This window comes from Salmo salar, chromosome 02 (assembly GCF_965601325.2).
Source record: "Salmo salar chromosome 02, fSalSal1, whole genome shotgun sequence".
Taxonomy (NCBI): domain Eukaryota; kingdom Metazoa; phylum Chordata; class Actinopteri; order Salmoniformes; family Salmonidae; genus Salmo; species Salmo salar.
This window is the reverse complement of record NC_138292.1, coordinates 83,887,388-83,901,069: the sequence shown is the minus strand read 5'-3', so window position 1 is coordinate 83,901,069 and position 13,682 is coordinate 83,887,388. Positions and strand designations below refer to the sequence as shown.

The window sequence follows — 13,682 nt, the reverse complement described above, 5'->3', positions numbered from 1 at the left end:
CCGGTGGTATTCCTCTAACTAGTCTCTGTATGCTGTCTGACCGGTGGTATTCCTCTAACTAGTCTCTGTATGCTGTCTGACCGGTGGTATTCCTCTAACTAGTCTCTGTATGCCGTCTGACAGGTGGTATTCCTCTAACTAGTCTCTGTCTGACAGGTGGTATTCCTCTAACTAGTCTCTGTATGCTGTCTGACAGATGGTATTCCTCTAACTAGTCTCTGTCTGACAGGTGGTATTCCTCTAACTAGTCTCTGTATGCTGTCTGACAGGTGGTATTCCTCTAACTAGTCTCTGTATGCTGTCTGACCGGTGGTATTCCTCTAACTAGTCTCTGTATGCTGTCTGACCGGTGGTATTCCTCTAACTCGTCTCTGTATGCTGTCTGACAGGTGGTATTCCTCTAACTAGTCTCTGTATGCCGTCTGACAGGTGGTATTCCTCTAACTAGTCTCTGTCTGACAGGTGGTATTCCTCTAACTAGTCTCTGTATGCTGTCTGACCGGTGGTATTCCTCTAACTAGTCTCTGTATGCTGTCTGACAGGTGGTATTCCTCTAACTACTCTCTGTATGCTGTCTGACAGGTGGTATTCCTCTAACTAGTCTCTGTATGCTGTCTGACAGGTGGTATTCCTCTAACTAGTCTCTGTCTGACAGGTGGTATTCCTCTAACTAGTCTCTGTATGCTGTCTGACCGGTGGTATTCCTCTAACTAGTCTCTGTATGCTGTCTGACCGGTGGTATTCCTCTAACTAGTCTCTGTCTGACAGGTGGTATTCCTCTAACTAGTCTCTGTATGCTGTCTGACAGGTGGTATTCCTCTAACTAGTCTCTGTCTGACAGGTGGTATTCCTCTAACTAGTCTCTGTATGCTGTCTGACCGGTGGTATTCCTCTAACTAGTCTCTGTATGCTGTCTGACAGGTGGTATTCCTCTAACTAGTCTCTGTATGCTGTCTGACAGGTGGTATTCCTCTAACTAGTCTCTGTATGCTGTCTGACCGGTGGTATTCCTCTAACTAGTCTCTGTATGCTGTCTGACCGGTGGTATTCCTCTAACTAGTCTCTGTATGCTGTCTGACAGGTGGTATTCCTCTAACTAGTCTCTGTATGCTGTCTGACCGGTGGTATTCCTCTAACTAGTCTCTGTATGCTGTCTGACCGGTGGTATTCCTCTAACTAGTCTCTGTATGCTGTCTGACCGGTGGTATTCCTCTAACTAGTCTCTGTATGCCGTCTGACAGGTGGTATTCCTCTAACTAGTCTCTGTCTGACAGGTGGTATTCCTCTAACTAGTCTCTGTATGCTGTCTGACAGATGGTATTCCTCTAACTAGTCTCTGTCTGACAGGTGGTATTCCTCTAACTAGTCTCTGTATGCTGTCTGACAGGTGGTATTCCTCTAACTAGTCTCTGTATGCTGTCTGACAGGTGGTATTCCTCTAACTAGTCTCTGTATGCTGTCTGACAGGTGGTATTCCTCTAACTAGTCTCTGTATGCTGTCTGACCGGTGGTATTCCTCTAACTAGTCTCTGTATGCTGTCTGACCGGTGGTATTCCTCTAACTAGTCTCTGTATGCTGTCTGACCGGTGGTATTCCTCTAACTAGTCTCTGTATGCTGTCTGACCGGTGGTATTCCTCTAACTAGTCTCTGTATGCTGTCTGACAGGTGGTATTCCTCTAACTAGTCTCTGTCTGACAGGTGGTATTCCTCTAACTAGTCTCTGTATGCTGTCTGACCGGTGGTATTCCTCTAACTAGTCTCTGTATGTCGTCTGACCGGTGGTATTCCTCTAACTAGTCTGTCTGACAGGTGGTATTCCTCTAACTAGTCTCTGTATGCTGTCTGACAGGTGGTATTCCTCTAACTAGTCTCTGTATGCTGTCTGACAGGTGGTATTCCTCTAACTAGTCTCTGTATGCTGTCTGACAGGTGGTATTCCTCTAACTAGTCTCTGTCTGACAGGTGGTATTCCTCTAACTAGTCTCTGTATGCTGTCTGACCGGTGGTATTCCTCTAACTAGTCTCTGTATGCTGTCTGACCGGTGGTATTCCTCTAACTCGTCTCTGTATGCTGTCTGACAGGTGGTATTCCTCTAACTAGTCTCTGTATGCCGTCTGACAGGTGGTATTCCTCTAACTAGTCTCTGTCTGACAGGTGGTATTCCTCTAACTAGTCTCTGTATGCTGTCTGACCGGTGGTATTCCTCTAACTAGTCTCTGTATGCTGTCTGACAGGTGGTATTCCTCTAACTACTCTCTGTATGCTGTCTGACAGGTGGTATTCCTCTAACTAGTCTCTGTATGCTGTCTGACAGGTGGTATTCCTCTAACTAGTCTCTGTCTGACAGGTGGTATTCCTCTAACTAGTCTCTGTATGCTGTCTGACCGGTGGTATTCCTCTAACTAGTCTCTGTATGCTGTCTGACCGGTGGTATTCCTCTAACTAGTCTCTGTCTGACAGGTGGTATTCCTCTAACTTGTCTCTGTATGCTGTCTGACAGGTGGTATTCCTCTAACTAGTCTCTGTCTGACAGGTGCTATTCCTCTAACTAGTCTCTGTATGCTGTCTGACCGGTGGTATTCCTCTAACTAGTCTCTGTATGCTGTCTGACAGGTGGTATTCCTCTAACTAGTCTCTGTATGCTGTCTGACAGGTGGTATTCCTCTAACTAGTCTCTGTATGCTGTCTGACCGGTGGTATTCCTCTAACTAGTCTCTGTATGCTGTCTGACAGGTGGTATTCCTCTAACTAGTCTCTGTCTGACAGGTGGTATTCCTCTAACTAGTCTCTGTATGCTGTCTGACTGGTGGTATTCCTCTAACTAGTCTCTGTATGTCGTCTGACAGGTGGTATTCCTCTAACTAGTCTCTGTCTGACAGGTGGTATTCCTCTAACTAGTCTCTGTATGCTGTCTGACAGGTGGTATTCCTCTAACTAGTCTCTGTATGCTGTCTGACCGGTGGTATTCCTCTAACTAGTCTCTGTATGCTGTCTGACCGGTGGTATTCCTCTAACTAGTCTCTGTATGCCGTCTGACAGGTGGTATTCCTCTAACTAGTCTCTGTCTGACAGGTGGTATTCCTCTAACTAGTCTCTGTATGCTGTCTGACAGGTGGTATTCCTCTAACTAGTCTCTGTCTGACAGGTGGTATTCCTCTAACTAGTCTCTGTATGCTGTCTGACCGGTGGTATTCCTCTAACTAGTCTTTGTATGCTGTCTGACCGGTGGTATTCCTCTAACTAGTCTCTGTATGCTGTCTGACAGGTGGTATTCCTCTAACTAGTCTCTGTATGCTGTCTGACAGGTGGTATTCCTCTAACTAGTCTCTGTATGCTGTCTGACAGGTGGTATTCCTCTAACTAGTCTCTGTATGCTGTCTGACCGGTGGTATTCCTCTAACTAGTCTCTGTATGCTGTCTGACCGGTGGTATTCCTCTAACTAGTCTCTGTATGCTGTCTGACAGGTGGTATTCCTCTAACTAGTCTCTGTCTGACAGGTGCTATTCCTCTAACTAGTCTCTGTCTGACAGGTGGTATTCCTCTAACTAGTCTCTGTATGCTGTCTGACCGGTGGTATTCCTCTAACTAGTCTCTGTATGCTGTCTGACAGGTGGTATTCCTCTAACTAGTCTCTGTCTGACAGGTGGTATTCCTCTAACTAGTCTCTGTCTGACAGGTGGTATTCCTCTAACTAGTCTCTGTATGCTGTCTGACAGGTGGTATTCCTCTAACTAGTCTCTGTATGCTGTCTGACCGGTGGTATTCCTCTAACTAGTCTCTGTATGCTGTCTGACCGGTGGTATTCCTCTAACTAGTCTCTGTCTGACAGGTGGTATTCCTCTAACTAGTCTCTGTCTGACAGGTGGTATTCCTCTAACTAGTCTCTGTATGCTGTCTGACAGGTGGTATTCCTCTAACTAGTCTCTGTCTGACAGGTGGTATTCCTCTAACTAGTCTCTGTCTGACAGGTGGTATTCCTCTAACTAGTCTCTGTATGCTGTCTGACCGGTGGTATTCCTCTAACTAGTCTCTGTATGCTGTCTGACCGGTGGTATTCCTCTAACTAGTCTCTGTATGCTGTCTGACCGGTGGTATTCCTCTAACTAGTCTCTGTATGCTGTCTGACAGGTGGTATTCCTCTAACTAGTCTCTGTCTGACAGGTGGTATTCCTCTAACTAGTCTCTGTATGCTGTCTGACCGGTGGTATTCCTCTAACTAGTCTCTGTATGCTGTCTGACCGGTGGTATTCCTCTAACTAGTCTCTGTATGCCGTCTGACAGGTGGTATTCCTCTAACTAGTCTCTGTCTGACAGGTGGTATTCCTCTAACTAGTCTCTGTATGCTGTCTGACAGATGGTATTCCTCTAACTAGTCTCTGTCTGACAGGTGGTATTCCTCTAACTAGTCTCTGTATGCTGTCTGACCGGTGGTATTCCTCTAACTAGTCTCTGTATGCTGTCTGACAGGTGGTATTCCTCTAACTAGTCTCTGTATGCTGTCTGACAGGTGGTATTCCTCTAACTAGTCTCTGTATGCTGTCTGACAGGTGGTATTCCTCTAACTAGTCTCTGTATGCTGTCTGACCGGTGGTATTCCTCTAACTAGTCTCTGTATGCTGTCTGACCGGTGGTATTCCTCTAACTAGTCTCTGTATGCTGTCTGACCGGTGGTATTCCTCTAACTAGTCTCTGTATGCTGTCTGACCGGTGGTATTCCTCTAACTAGTCTCTGTATGCTGTCTGACAGGTGGTATTCCTCTAACTAGTCTCTGTCTGACAGGTGGTATTCCTCTAACTAGTCTCTGTATGCTGTCTGACCGGTGGTATTCCTCTAACTAGTCTCTGTATGTCGTCTGACCGGTGGTATTCCTCTAACTAGTCTGTCTGACAGGTGGTATTCCTCTAACTAGTCTCTGTATGCTGTCTGACAGGTGGTATTCCTCTAACTAGTCTCTGTATGCTGTCTGACAGGTGGTATTCCTCTAACTAGTCTCTGTATGCTGTCTGACAGGTGGTATTCCTCTAACTAGTCTCTGTCTGACAGGTGGTATTCCTCTAACTAGTCTCTGTATGCTGTCTGACCGGTGGTATTCCTCTAACTAGTCTCTGTATGCTGTCTGACAGGTGGTATTCCTCTAACTACTCTCTGTATGCTGTCTGACAGGTGGTATTCCTCTAACTAGTCTCTGTATGCTGTCTGACAGGTGGTATTCCTCTAACTAGTCTCTGTCTGACAGGTGGTATTCCTCTAACTAGTCTCTGTATGCTGTCTGACCGGTGGTATTCCTCTAACTAGTCTCTGTATGCTGTCTGACAGGTGGTATTCCTCTAACTAGTCTCTGTATGCTGTCTGACAGGTGGTATTCCTCTAACTAGTCTCTGTATGCTGTCTGACCGGTGGTATTCCTCTAACTAGTCTCTGTATGCTGTCTGACAGGTGGTATTCCTCTAACTAGTCTCTGTATGCTGTCTGACAGGTGGTATTCCTCTAACTAGTCTCTGTCTGACAGGTGGTATTCCTCTAACTAGTCTCTGTATGCTGTCTGACTGGTGGTATTCCTCTAACTAGTCTCTGTATGTCGTCTGACAGGTGGTATTCCTCTAACTAGTCTCTGTCTGACAGGTGGTATTCCTCTAACTAGTCTCTGTATGCTGTCTGACAGGTGGTATTCCTCTAACTAGTCTCTGTCTGACAGGTGGTATTCCTCTAACTAGTCTCTGTATGCTGTCTGACCGGTGGTATTCCTCTAACTAGTCTCTGTATGCTGTCTGACCGGTGGTATTCCTCTAACTAGTCTCTGTATGCCGTCTGACAGGTGGTATTCCTCTAACTAGTCTCTGTCTGACAGGTGGTATTCCTCTAACTAGTCTCTGTATGCTGTCTGACAGGTGGTATTCCTCTAACTAGTCTCTGTCTGACAGGTGGTATTCCTCTAACTAGTCTCTGTATGCTGTCTGACCGGTGGTATTCCTCTAACTAGTCTCTGTATGTCGTCTGACAGGTGGTATTCCTCTAACTAGCCTCTGTCTGACCGGTGGTATTCCTCTAACTAGTCTCTGTATGCTGTCTGACCGGTGGTATTCCTCTAACTAGTCTCTGTATGCCGTCTGACAGGTGGTATTCCTCTAACTAGTCTCTGTATGCTGTCTGACTGGTGGTATTCCTCTAACTAGTCTCTGTATGCTCTCTGACAGGTGGTATTCCTCTAACTAGTCTCTGTATGCTGTCTGACCGGTGGTATTCCTCTAACTAGTCTCTGTATGCTGTCTGACCGGTGGTATTCCTCTAACTAGTCTCTGTATGCCGTCTGACAGGTGGTATTCCTCTAACTAGTCTCTGTATGCTGTCTGACAGGTGGTATTCCTCTAACTAGTCTCTGTCTGACAGGTGGTATTCCTCTAACTAGTCTCTGTATGCTGTCTGACAGGTGGTATTCCTCTAACTAGTCTCTGTCTGACAGGTGGTATTCCTCTAACTAGTCTCTGTATGCTGTCTGACCGGTGGTATTCCTCTAACTAGTCTCTGTATGCTGTCTGACCGGTGGTATTCCTCTAACTAGTCTCTGTATGCCGTCTGACAGGTGGTATTCCTCTAACTAGTCTCTGTCTGACAGGTGGTATTCCTCTAACTAGTCTCTGTATGCTGTCTGACAGGTGGTATTCCTCTAACTAGTCTCTGTCTGACAGGTGGTATTCCTCTAACTAGTCTCTGTATGCTGTCTGACCGGTGGTATTCCTCTAACTAGTCTCTGTATGCTGTCTGACAGGTGGTATTCCTCTAACTAGTCTCTGTATGCTGTCTGACAGGTGGTATTCCTCTAACTAGTCTCTGTATGCTGTCTGACCGGTGGTATTCCTCTAACTAGTCTCTGTATGCTGTCTGACAGGTGGTATTCCTCTAACTAGTCTCTGTATGCTGTCTGACAGGTGGTATTCCTCTAACTAGTCTCTGTCTGACAGGTGGTATTCCTCTAACTAGTCTCTGTATGCTGTCTGACCGGTCAACATCCTCAGGATAAAGACGTAACTTACTTGATGACAGATTGAACTAACTGATTAAGGGTCAACATCCCCAGGATAAAGACGTGACTTACTTGATGACAGATTGAACTAACTGATTAAGGGTCAACATCCCCAGGATAAAGACGTAACTTACTTGATGACAGATTGAACTAACTGATTAAGGGTCAACATCCCCAGGATAAAGACGTAACTTACTTGATGACAGATTGAACTAACTGATTAAGGGTCAACATCCCCAGGATAAAGACGTAACTTACTTGATGACAGATTGAACTAACTGATTAAGGGTCAACATCCCCAGGATAAAGACGTAACTTACTTGATGACAGATTGAACTAACTGATTAAGGGTCAACATCCCCAGGATAAAGACGTAACTTACTTGATACCACTGATCTTCAGACTCTTCTTGTCCAACAGGCCCATGGACTACGACAGGAGAAAACAGGCTGTTAAGTATGAACACACCAGTCTGTTATAGATACAGAGACACTCAGAGTAATACTGGTCAATCTAACTTACTGGGGTCATAGACGCTCAGTGTGGGGACTTACTGGGGTCATAGACGCTCAGTGTGGGGACTTACTGGGGTCATAGACGCTCAGTGTGGGGACTTACTGGGGTCATAGACGCTCAGTGTGGGGACTTACTGGGGCCATAGACGCTCAGTGTGGGGACTTACTGGGGTCAAAGATGCTCAGTGTGGGGACTTACTGGGGTCATAGATGCTCAGTGTGGGGACTTACTGGGGTCATAGATGCTCAGTGTGGGGACTTACTGGGGTCATAGATGCTCAGTGTGGGGACTTACTGGGGTCCCATAGATGCTCAGTGTGGGGACTTACTGGGGTCCCATAGATGCTCAGTGTGGGGACTTACTGGGGTCCCATAGATGCTCAGTGTGGGGACTTACTGGGGTCCCATAGATGCTCAGTGTGGGGACTTACTGGAGTTTCATAGATGCTCAGTGTGGGGACTTACTGGGGCCAAAGACGCTCAGTGTGGGGACTTACTGGGGTCATAGATGCTCAGTGTGGGGACTTACTGGAGTCCCATAGATGCTCAGTGTGGGGACTTACAGGAGTCCCATAGATGCTCAGTGTGGGGACTTACTGGGGCCAAAGACGCTCAGTGTGGGGACTTACTGGGGTCATAGATGCTCAGTGTGGGGACTTACTGGAGTCCCATAGATGCTCAGTGTGGGGACTTACTGGAGTCCCATAGATGCTCAGTGTGGGGACTTACTGGAGTCCCATAGATGCTCAGTGTGGGGACTTACTGGAGTCCCATAGATGCTCAGTGTGGGGACTTACTGGAGTCTCATAGATGCTCAGAGTGTCCTGGGTCATCCTGGCAAAGAACTTCCCATCGTGACTCCACCTGGAGAAACAGACACACGTTAGAATGCTGCAGTTAGGGAGAGAACCAAGACAGGCCGCTGCAGTTAGGGAGAGAACCAAGACAGGCCGCTGCAGTTAGGGAGAGAACCAAGACAGGCCGCTGCAGTTAGGGAGAGAACCAAGACAGGCCGCTGCAGTTAGGGAGAGAACCAAGACAGGCCGCTGCAGTTAGGGAGAGAACCAAGACAGGCCGCTGCAGTTAGGGAGAGAACCAAGACAGGCCGCTGCAGTTAGGGAGAGAACCAAGACAGGCCGCTGCAGTTAGGGAGAGAACCAACACAGGCCGCTGCAGTTAGGGAGAGAACCAACACAGGCCGCTGCAGTTAGGGAGAGAACCAAGACAGGCCGCTGCAGTTAGGGAGAGAACCAAGACAGGCCGCTGCAGTTAGGGAGAGAACCAAGACAGGCCGCTGCAGTTAGGGAGAGAACCAAGACAGGCCGCTGCAGTTAGGGAGAGAACCAACACAGGCCGCTGCAGTTAGGGAGAGAACCAAGACAGGCCGCTGCAGTTAGGGAGAGAACCAAGACAGGCCGCTGCAGTTAGGGAGAGAACCAAGACAGGCCGCTGCAGTTAGGGAGAGAACCAAGACAGGCCGCTGCAGTTAGGGAGAGAACCAAGACAGGCCGCTGCAGTTAGGGAGAGAACCAAGACAGGCCGCTGCAGTTAGGGAGAGAACCAAGACAGGCCGCTGCAGTTAGGGAGAGAACCAAGACAGGCCGCTGCAGTTAGGGAGAGAACCAAGACAGGCCGCTGCAGTTAGGGAGAGAACCAAGACAGAACGCGAGAGAAACAAGTTCTGCTACAGTTCTTGGCTACTTGAAGATGTAGAGACAGGAACAGAGACATGAAAACAGACAGGTGGGTAGTCAGTCCTTACTAGAAGATGTAGAGACAGGAACAGAGACATGAAAACAGACAGGTGGGTAGTCAGTCCTTACTAGAAGATGTAGAGACAGGAACAGAGACATGAAAACAGACAGGTGGGTAGTCAGTCCTTACTAGAAGATGTAGAGACAGGAACAGAGAAATGAAAACAGACAGGTGGGTAGTCAGTCCTTACTAGATGATGTAGAGACAGGAACAGAGACAGGTGGGTAGTCAGTCCTTACTAGATGATGTAGAGACAGGAACAGGACAGAGACATGAAAACAGACAGGTGGGTAGTCAGTCCTTACTAGAAGATGTAGAGACAGGAACAGAGACATGAAAACAGACAGGTGGGTAGTCAGTCCTTACTAGAAGATGTAGAGACAGGAACAGAGACATGAAAACAGACAGGTGGGTAGTCAGTCCTTACTAGATGATGTAGAGACAGGAACAGGACAGAGACATGAAAACAGACAGGTGGGTAGTCAGTCCTTACTAGAAGATGTAGAGACAGGAACAGAGACATGAAAACAGACAGGTGGGTAGTCAGTCCTTACTAGAAGATGTAGAGACAGGAACAGAGACATGAAAACAGACAGGTGGGTAGTCAGTCCTTACTAGAAGATGTAGAGACAGGAACAGAGACATGAAAACAGACAGGTGGGTAGTCAGTCCTTACTAGAAGATGTAGAGACAGGAACAGAGACATGAAAACAGACAGGTGGGTAGTCAGTCCTTACTAGAAGATGTAGAGACAGGAACAGAGACATGAAAACAGACAGGTGGGTAGTCAGTCCTTACTAGAAGATGTAGAGACAGGAACAGAGAAATGAAAACAGACAGGTGTGTAGTCAGTCCTTACTTGAAGATGGGCCAGTGGGCGGAGCTCTCACAGTGGAAGCCTCTCTTCTTCTGGCCAGTCAGAATGTCCCAGATGATGATGGCCTGGGGGTCTTCCTTAGTGTCCATCAGGGGACTGAACGTCACCACGTACCTACCAAGCATATAACACCTTTATGTAGCTTCATACGGATTCATACAGCTGACATAGACAGGTTATAACCACACTAGGCTAACTGCCAAAATAAAAGGAGACATTTGAGTCAACAAGGGATACAAAGTATGTTGAAAGCAGGTGCTTCCACACAAGTGTGGTTCCTGAGGTAATTAAGCAATTAACATCCCATCATGCTTAGGGTCATGTATAAACATGCCCAGTTGACCATTATCTGGGCTACCATGGCTAGAAGAGACTTTGAAAGAGGGCTCTCAAAGGAGCATAGGGGTTTTAAAGGGTGTGTGAGTCTTAGTAAATTTAACACTTCTGGGAGATTCTGGAGCGGTGCCTGAGACAGTGTTTTTCAACACAACACCAAATTAAGGACTTTATCGTGGAAGAATGGTTTCACACTGTCACGGATCCCTCCGGAACTTTCATTATGCACACCTGGCCCCTATTCCCAGTGATTATATAAGTGTGTCCTTGGTTTACCATTGTCCTGTCGATTTATTGTTACAATGTCCGTTGGTGCGTGTGAGTAACTGTGCTGTGTGTTTTGGACTTTCGTGCCATTCTGCATTGTGCAGATGATTACGGGTCTCGTCCCGTGTCTTAATCATTGTGCGCTTGTGTTATTTATTCGAGGTAATCCTCGCTCTTTTGTTTTGGGGTTTCAACCCTGTGTGTTGTATACGTGTTTGTTTGGTCTTTGTCCCGGTACCTGTACACGGCACGCTGTCATTTGGGTAAAGAAAAAAAAGAAGAAAAAGAACATTACGCATTCCTGCGCCTGTCTCCCGATCCCTTATGCCAGCGTGACACATCCCTCCAATAGAGTGGTGGTCCAACTGGTGGTCCAACTGAGATACTTTATGTTGGGGTTTCCTTTATTCTGGCAGTTACCTGTACCTACCAAGCATTATAACCCCTTTATGTAGCTTCACATGGCTTCATACCGTTGACAGAGCTACACTAGGGCATGGGGTGTCCACAGTGTCCATCGGGACTGAACGTCACGGCAACATACCTATGAAGCGTTATAACACCTTAAAAGGCTTAATAAAACTACATAGTTACATTACGGCCTGAGGGTCCTCAGTTTCCATCAGGGAATTAAGCATTATAACAACTTAATGTAGCTTCATAGATGTGATATAGACAGGCATTGATTATTCATTAGTGATTGGTTACCTCTCGCAGGGGGAGAAGTCGATCAGAGACACTCCCTGGTGGCTGAAACGTTGAATCTGCTTGAACTTCTCTCCGCCCCACAATGCAATGCCTCGCTGGTGGAACGTGGCCAGGTAGGTTCCCTTGGGAGACCAGCGCACATACGTCTCTGTCCAGCGCTACAGGGAAACAACACAGTCAGAACACACAACCTCAGAATCAATCAATATACACCATGGCAGACATTTTGACTTACACAATCAAGCCTTCTACTTTTTAAGCATCAAAGCCATCAAAAGTATTTCTGTAGATGTAGAATGGTCAGTGCAACAACAAAAAAATCTGATTGGTTGAACCATCATCTCACTGCTCTGTCGTGATTGGTTGACTCACCGCCCTCTCCTCGGAGACGATTGGATCCTTGGCGTCGTTGTTGAAGATGGCGGTCCTCTCTCCTGATTCGTAGATGACGCTGTACTGGTCACGACAGTCAGGGTCCTCCATCCAGTGACGCATGTTACCCTGGCAACACAAACAGGAAGTGACCGTTAGTAATGACTTTTCCCCCCTCCACAACCCCGGGTGGGTATTCTCTGAATGTGTGGTTGAAGTGACAGTGTGTAACACTCACAAAGTCCTTGAAGGGCTGCTTCTCAGGAGTCTCCCACTCATCACTGATGCTCATGTACCTGGAACACAACATCACAATCTACAGCAGACAGTTCTATATCATGTATATCTATGTCAAACATTTCTGCCGTGTTTCTGCCGTGCTGGAATGATGCCCTGGACACCCCATATAACAGCTGGAATGATGCCCTGGACACCCCATATAACAGCTGGAATGATGCCCTGGACACCCCATATAACAGCTGGAATGATGCCCTGGACACCCCATATAACAGCTGGAATGATGCCCTGGACACCCCATATAACAGCTGGAATGATGCCCTGGACACCCCATATAACAGCTGGAATGATGCCCTGGACACCCCATATAACAGCTGGAATGATGCCCTAGACACCCCATATAACAGCTGGAATGATGCCCTGGACACCCCATATAACAGCTGGAATGATGCCCTGGACACCCCATATAACAGCTGGAATGATGCCCTGGACACCCCATATAACAGCTGGAATGATGCCCTGGACACCCCATATAACAGCTGGAATGATGCCCTGGACACCCCATATAACAGCTGGAATGATGCCCTGAACCCATGTGTTTGTGTGTAGTGTATTCTTACTTGTCGAAGTCGGTGAACACATTGACTCTGAAGGTGTGCTGCTTGTCCAGCTTGTAGCCGTCAGCGTTCTTCACTGCCTCCAGAGCCTGAGTGGGAGCTCCATACTCCAGGAAGATGTACCTACAGAGACAATATTAACTACAGGTTAACTAACTATAGGTCTGAGTAGGTAAAACTCTACTACTCACCCTACACCATAACAGTGTCAGCCTTGGTAAAACTCTACTACTCACCCTACACCATAACAGTGTTGCCATGATACCAGTATTGTTATACTAACATACCAGATTTCCTTGGCAAACAATAAAACAAAGACTACGCTCTTTGGTCCTTTAAAAACCTACTTTGTGTAAAATATTGTGCTATACCTTGGAAAATAAACGTGACTGTGGTTGACAACATACAGCTGTTTTTCCCAACATTAAGACTGTCTTCCTCAAGAAATTCAGTCTGTTTCATGTTCTTTCCTTCCTTAATACTTAGTATCGTGACAACCCTTTACCCTGCCACAGCCTCCCTGCACCCTACTGCTCACCCCTTAGTGAGTCCTTCAGGTCCATCTACTGTCGGGTAGAACTCGTTGGTGATCTTGCCGAACTTGGAGAATATCTTGTGGATGACGTTCTTCAGTTTCTCCAGGCGCTCGGGGCCGACCTGGGGCACATTGTCCACGACAACCACAGAGTCTATCCCGTCTGCCTCCTGAGGCTTCTCCCGCAGCAGGTCACCCAGCAACTCTACAGGGGGGAGGGAGCGGGTAAAGAGAATGTTATTTGGTGAGGTAGTTTATCAAACCAGGGTTTTCCATACCATTGATTGTGTATAGACAAAGATGGGCCCCATGTAATAATAATGCCATTTAGCATATACTTTTTAATCTAAAGCGACTCATGTGTGCATACATTTTTACATGTTTTACCAATTAACTGGAGACAATGTCACCTAAAGTTAGCTCTGTTGTCCCCCAGA

General features: G+C 46.9%; 1 protein-coding gene across 1 annotated transcript in view; it reads right to left on the bottom strand.

Moving 5' to 3' along the window:
• LOC106593793 (eukaryotic translation initiation factor 3 subunit B) overlaps nucleotides 1-13,682 on the bottom strand; it is a 33,315-nt gene that overhangs the window by 18,747 nt on the left and 886 nt on the right. The window contains exons 2-9 of the mRNA XM_045713062.1: nucleotides 13,249-13,450; nucleotides 12,714-12,833; nucleotides 12,095-12,152; nucleotides 11,857-11,985; nucleotides 11,485-11,642; nucleotides 10,156-10,287; nucleotides 8,339-8,405; nucleotides 7,409-7,455 (exon numbers count right to left, since the gene is read on the bottom strand). Coding sequence (XP_045569018.1) covers nucleotides 7,409-7,455; nucleotides 8,339-8,405; nucleotides 10,156-10,287; nucleotides 11,485-11,642; nucleotides 11,857-11,985; nucleotides 12,095-12,152; nucleotides 12,714-12,833; nucleotides 13,249-13,450 — 913 coding nt within the window. The remainder of the gene's footprint in view (nucleotides 1-7,408; nucleotides 7,456-8,338; nucleotides 8,406-10,155; nucleotides 10,288-11,484; nucleotides 11,643-11,856; nucleotides 11,986-12,094; nucleotides 12,153-12,713; nucleotides 12,834-13,248; nucleotides 13,451-13,682) is intronic.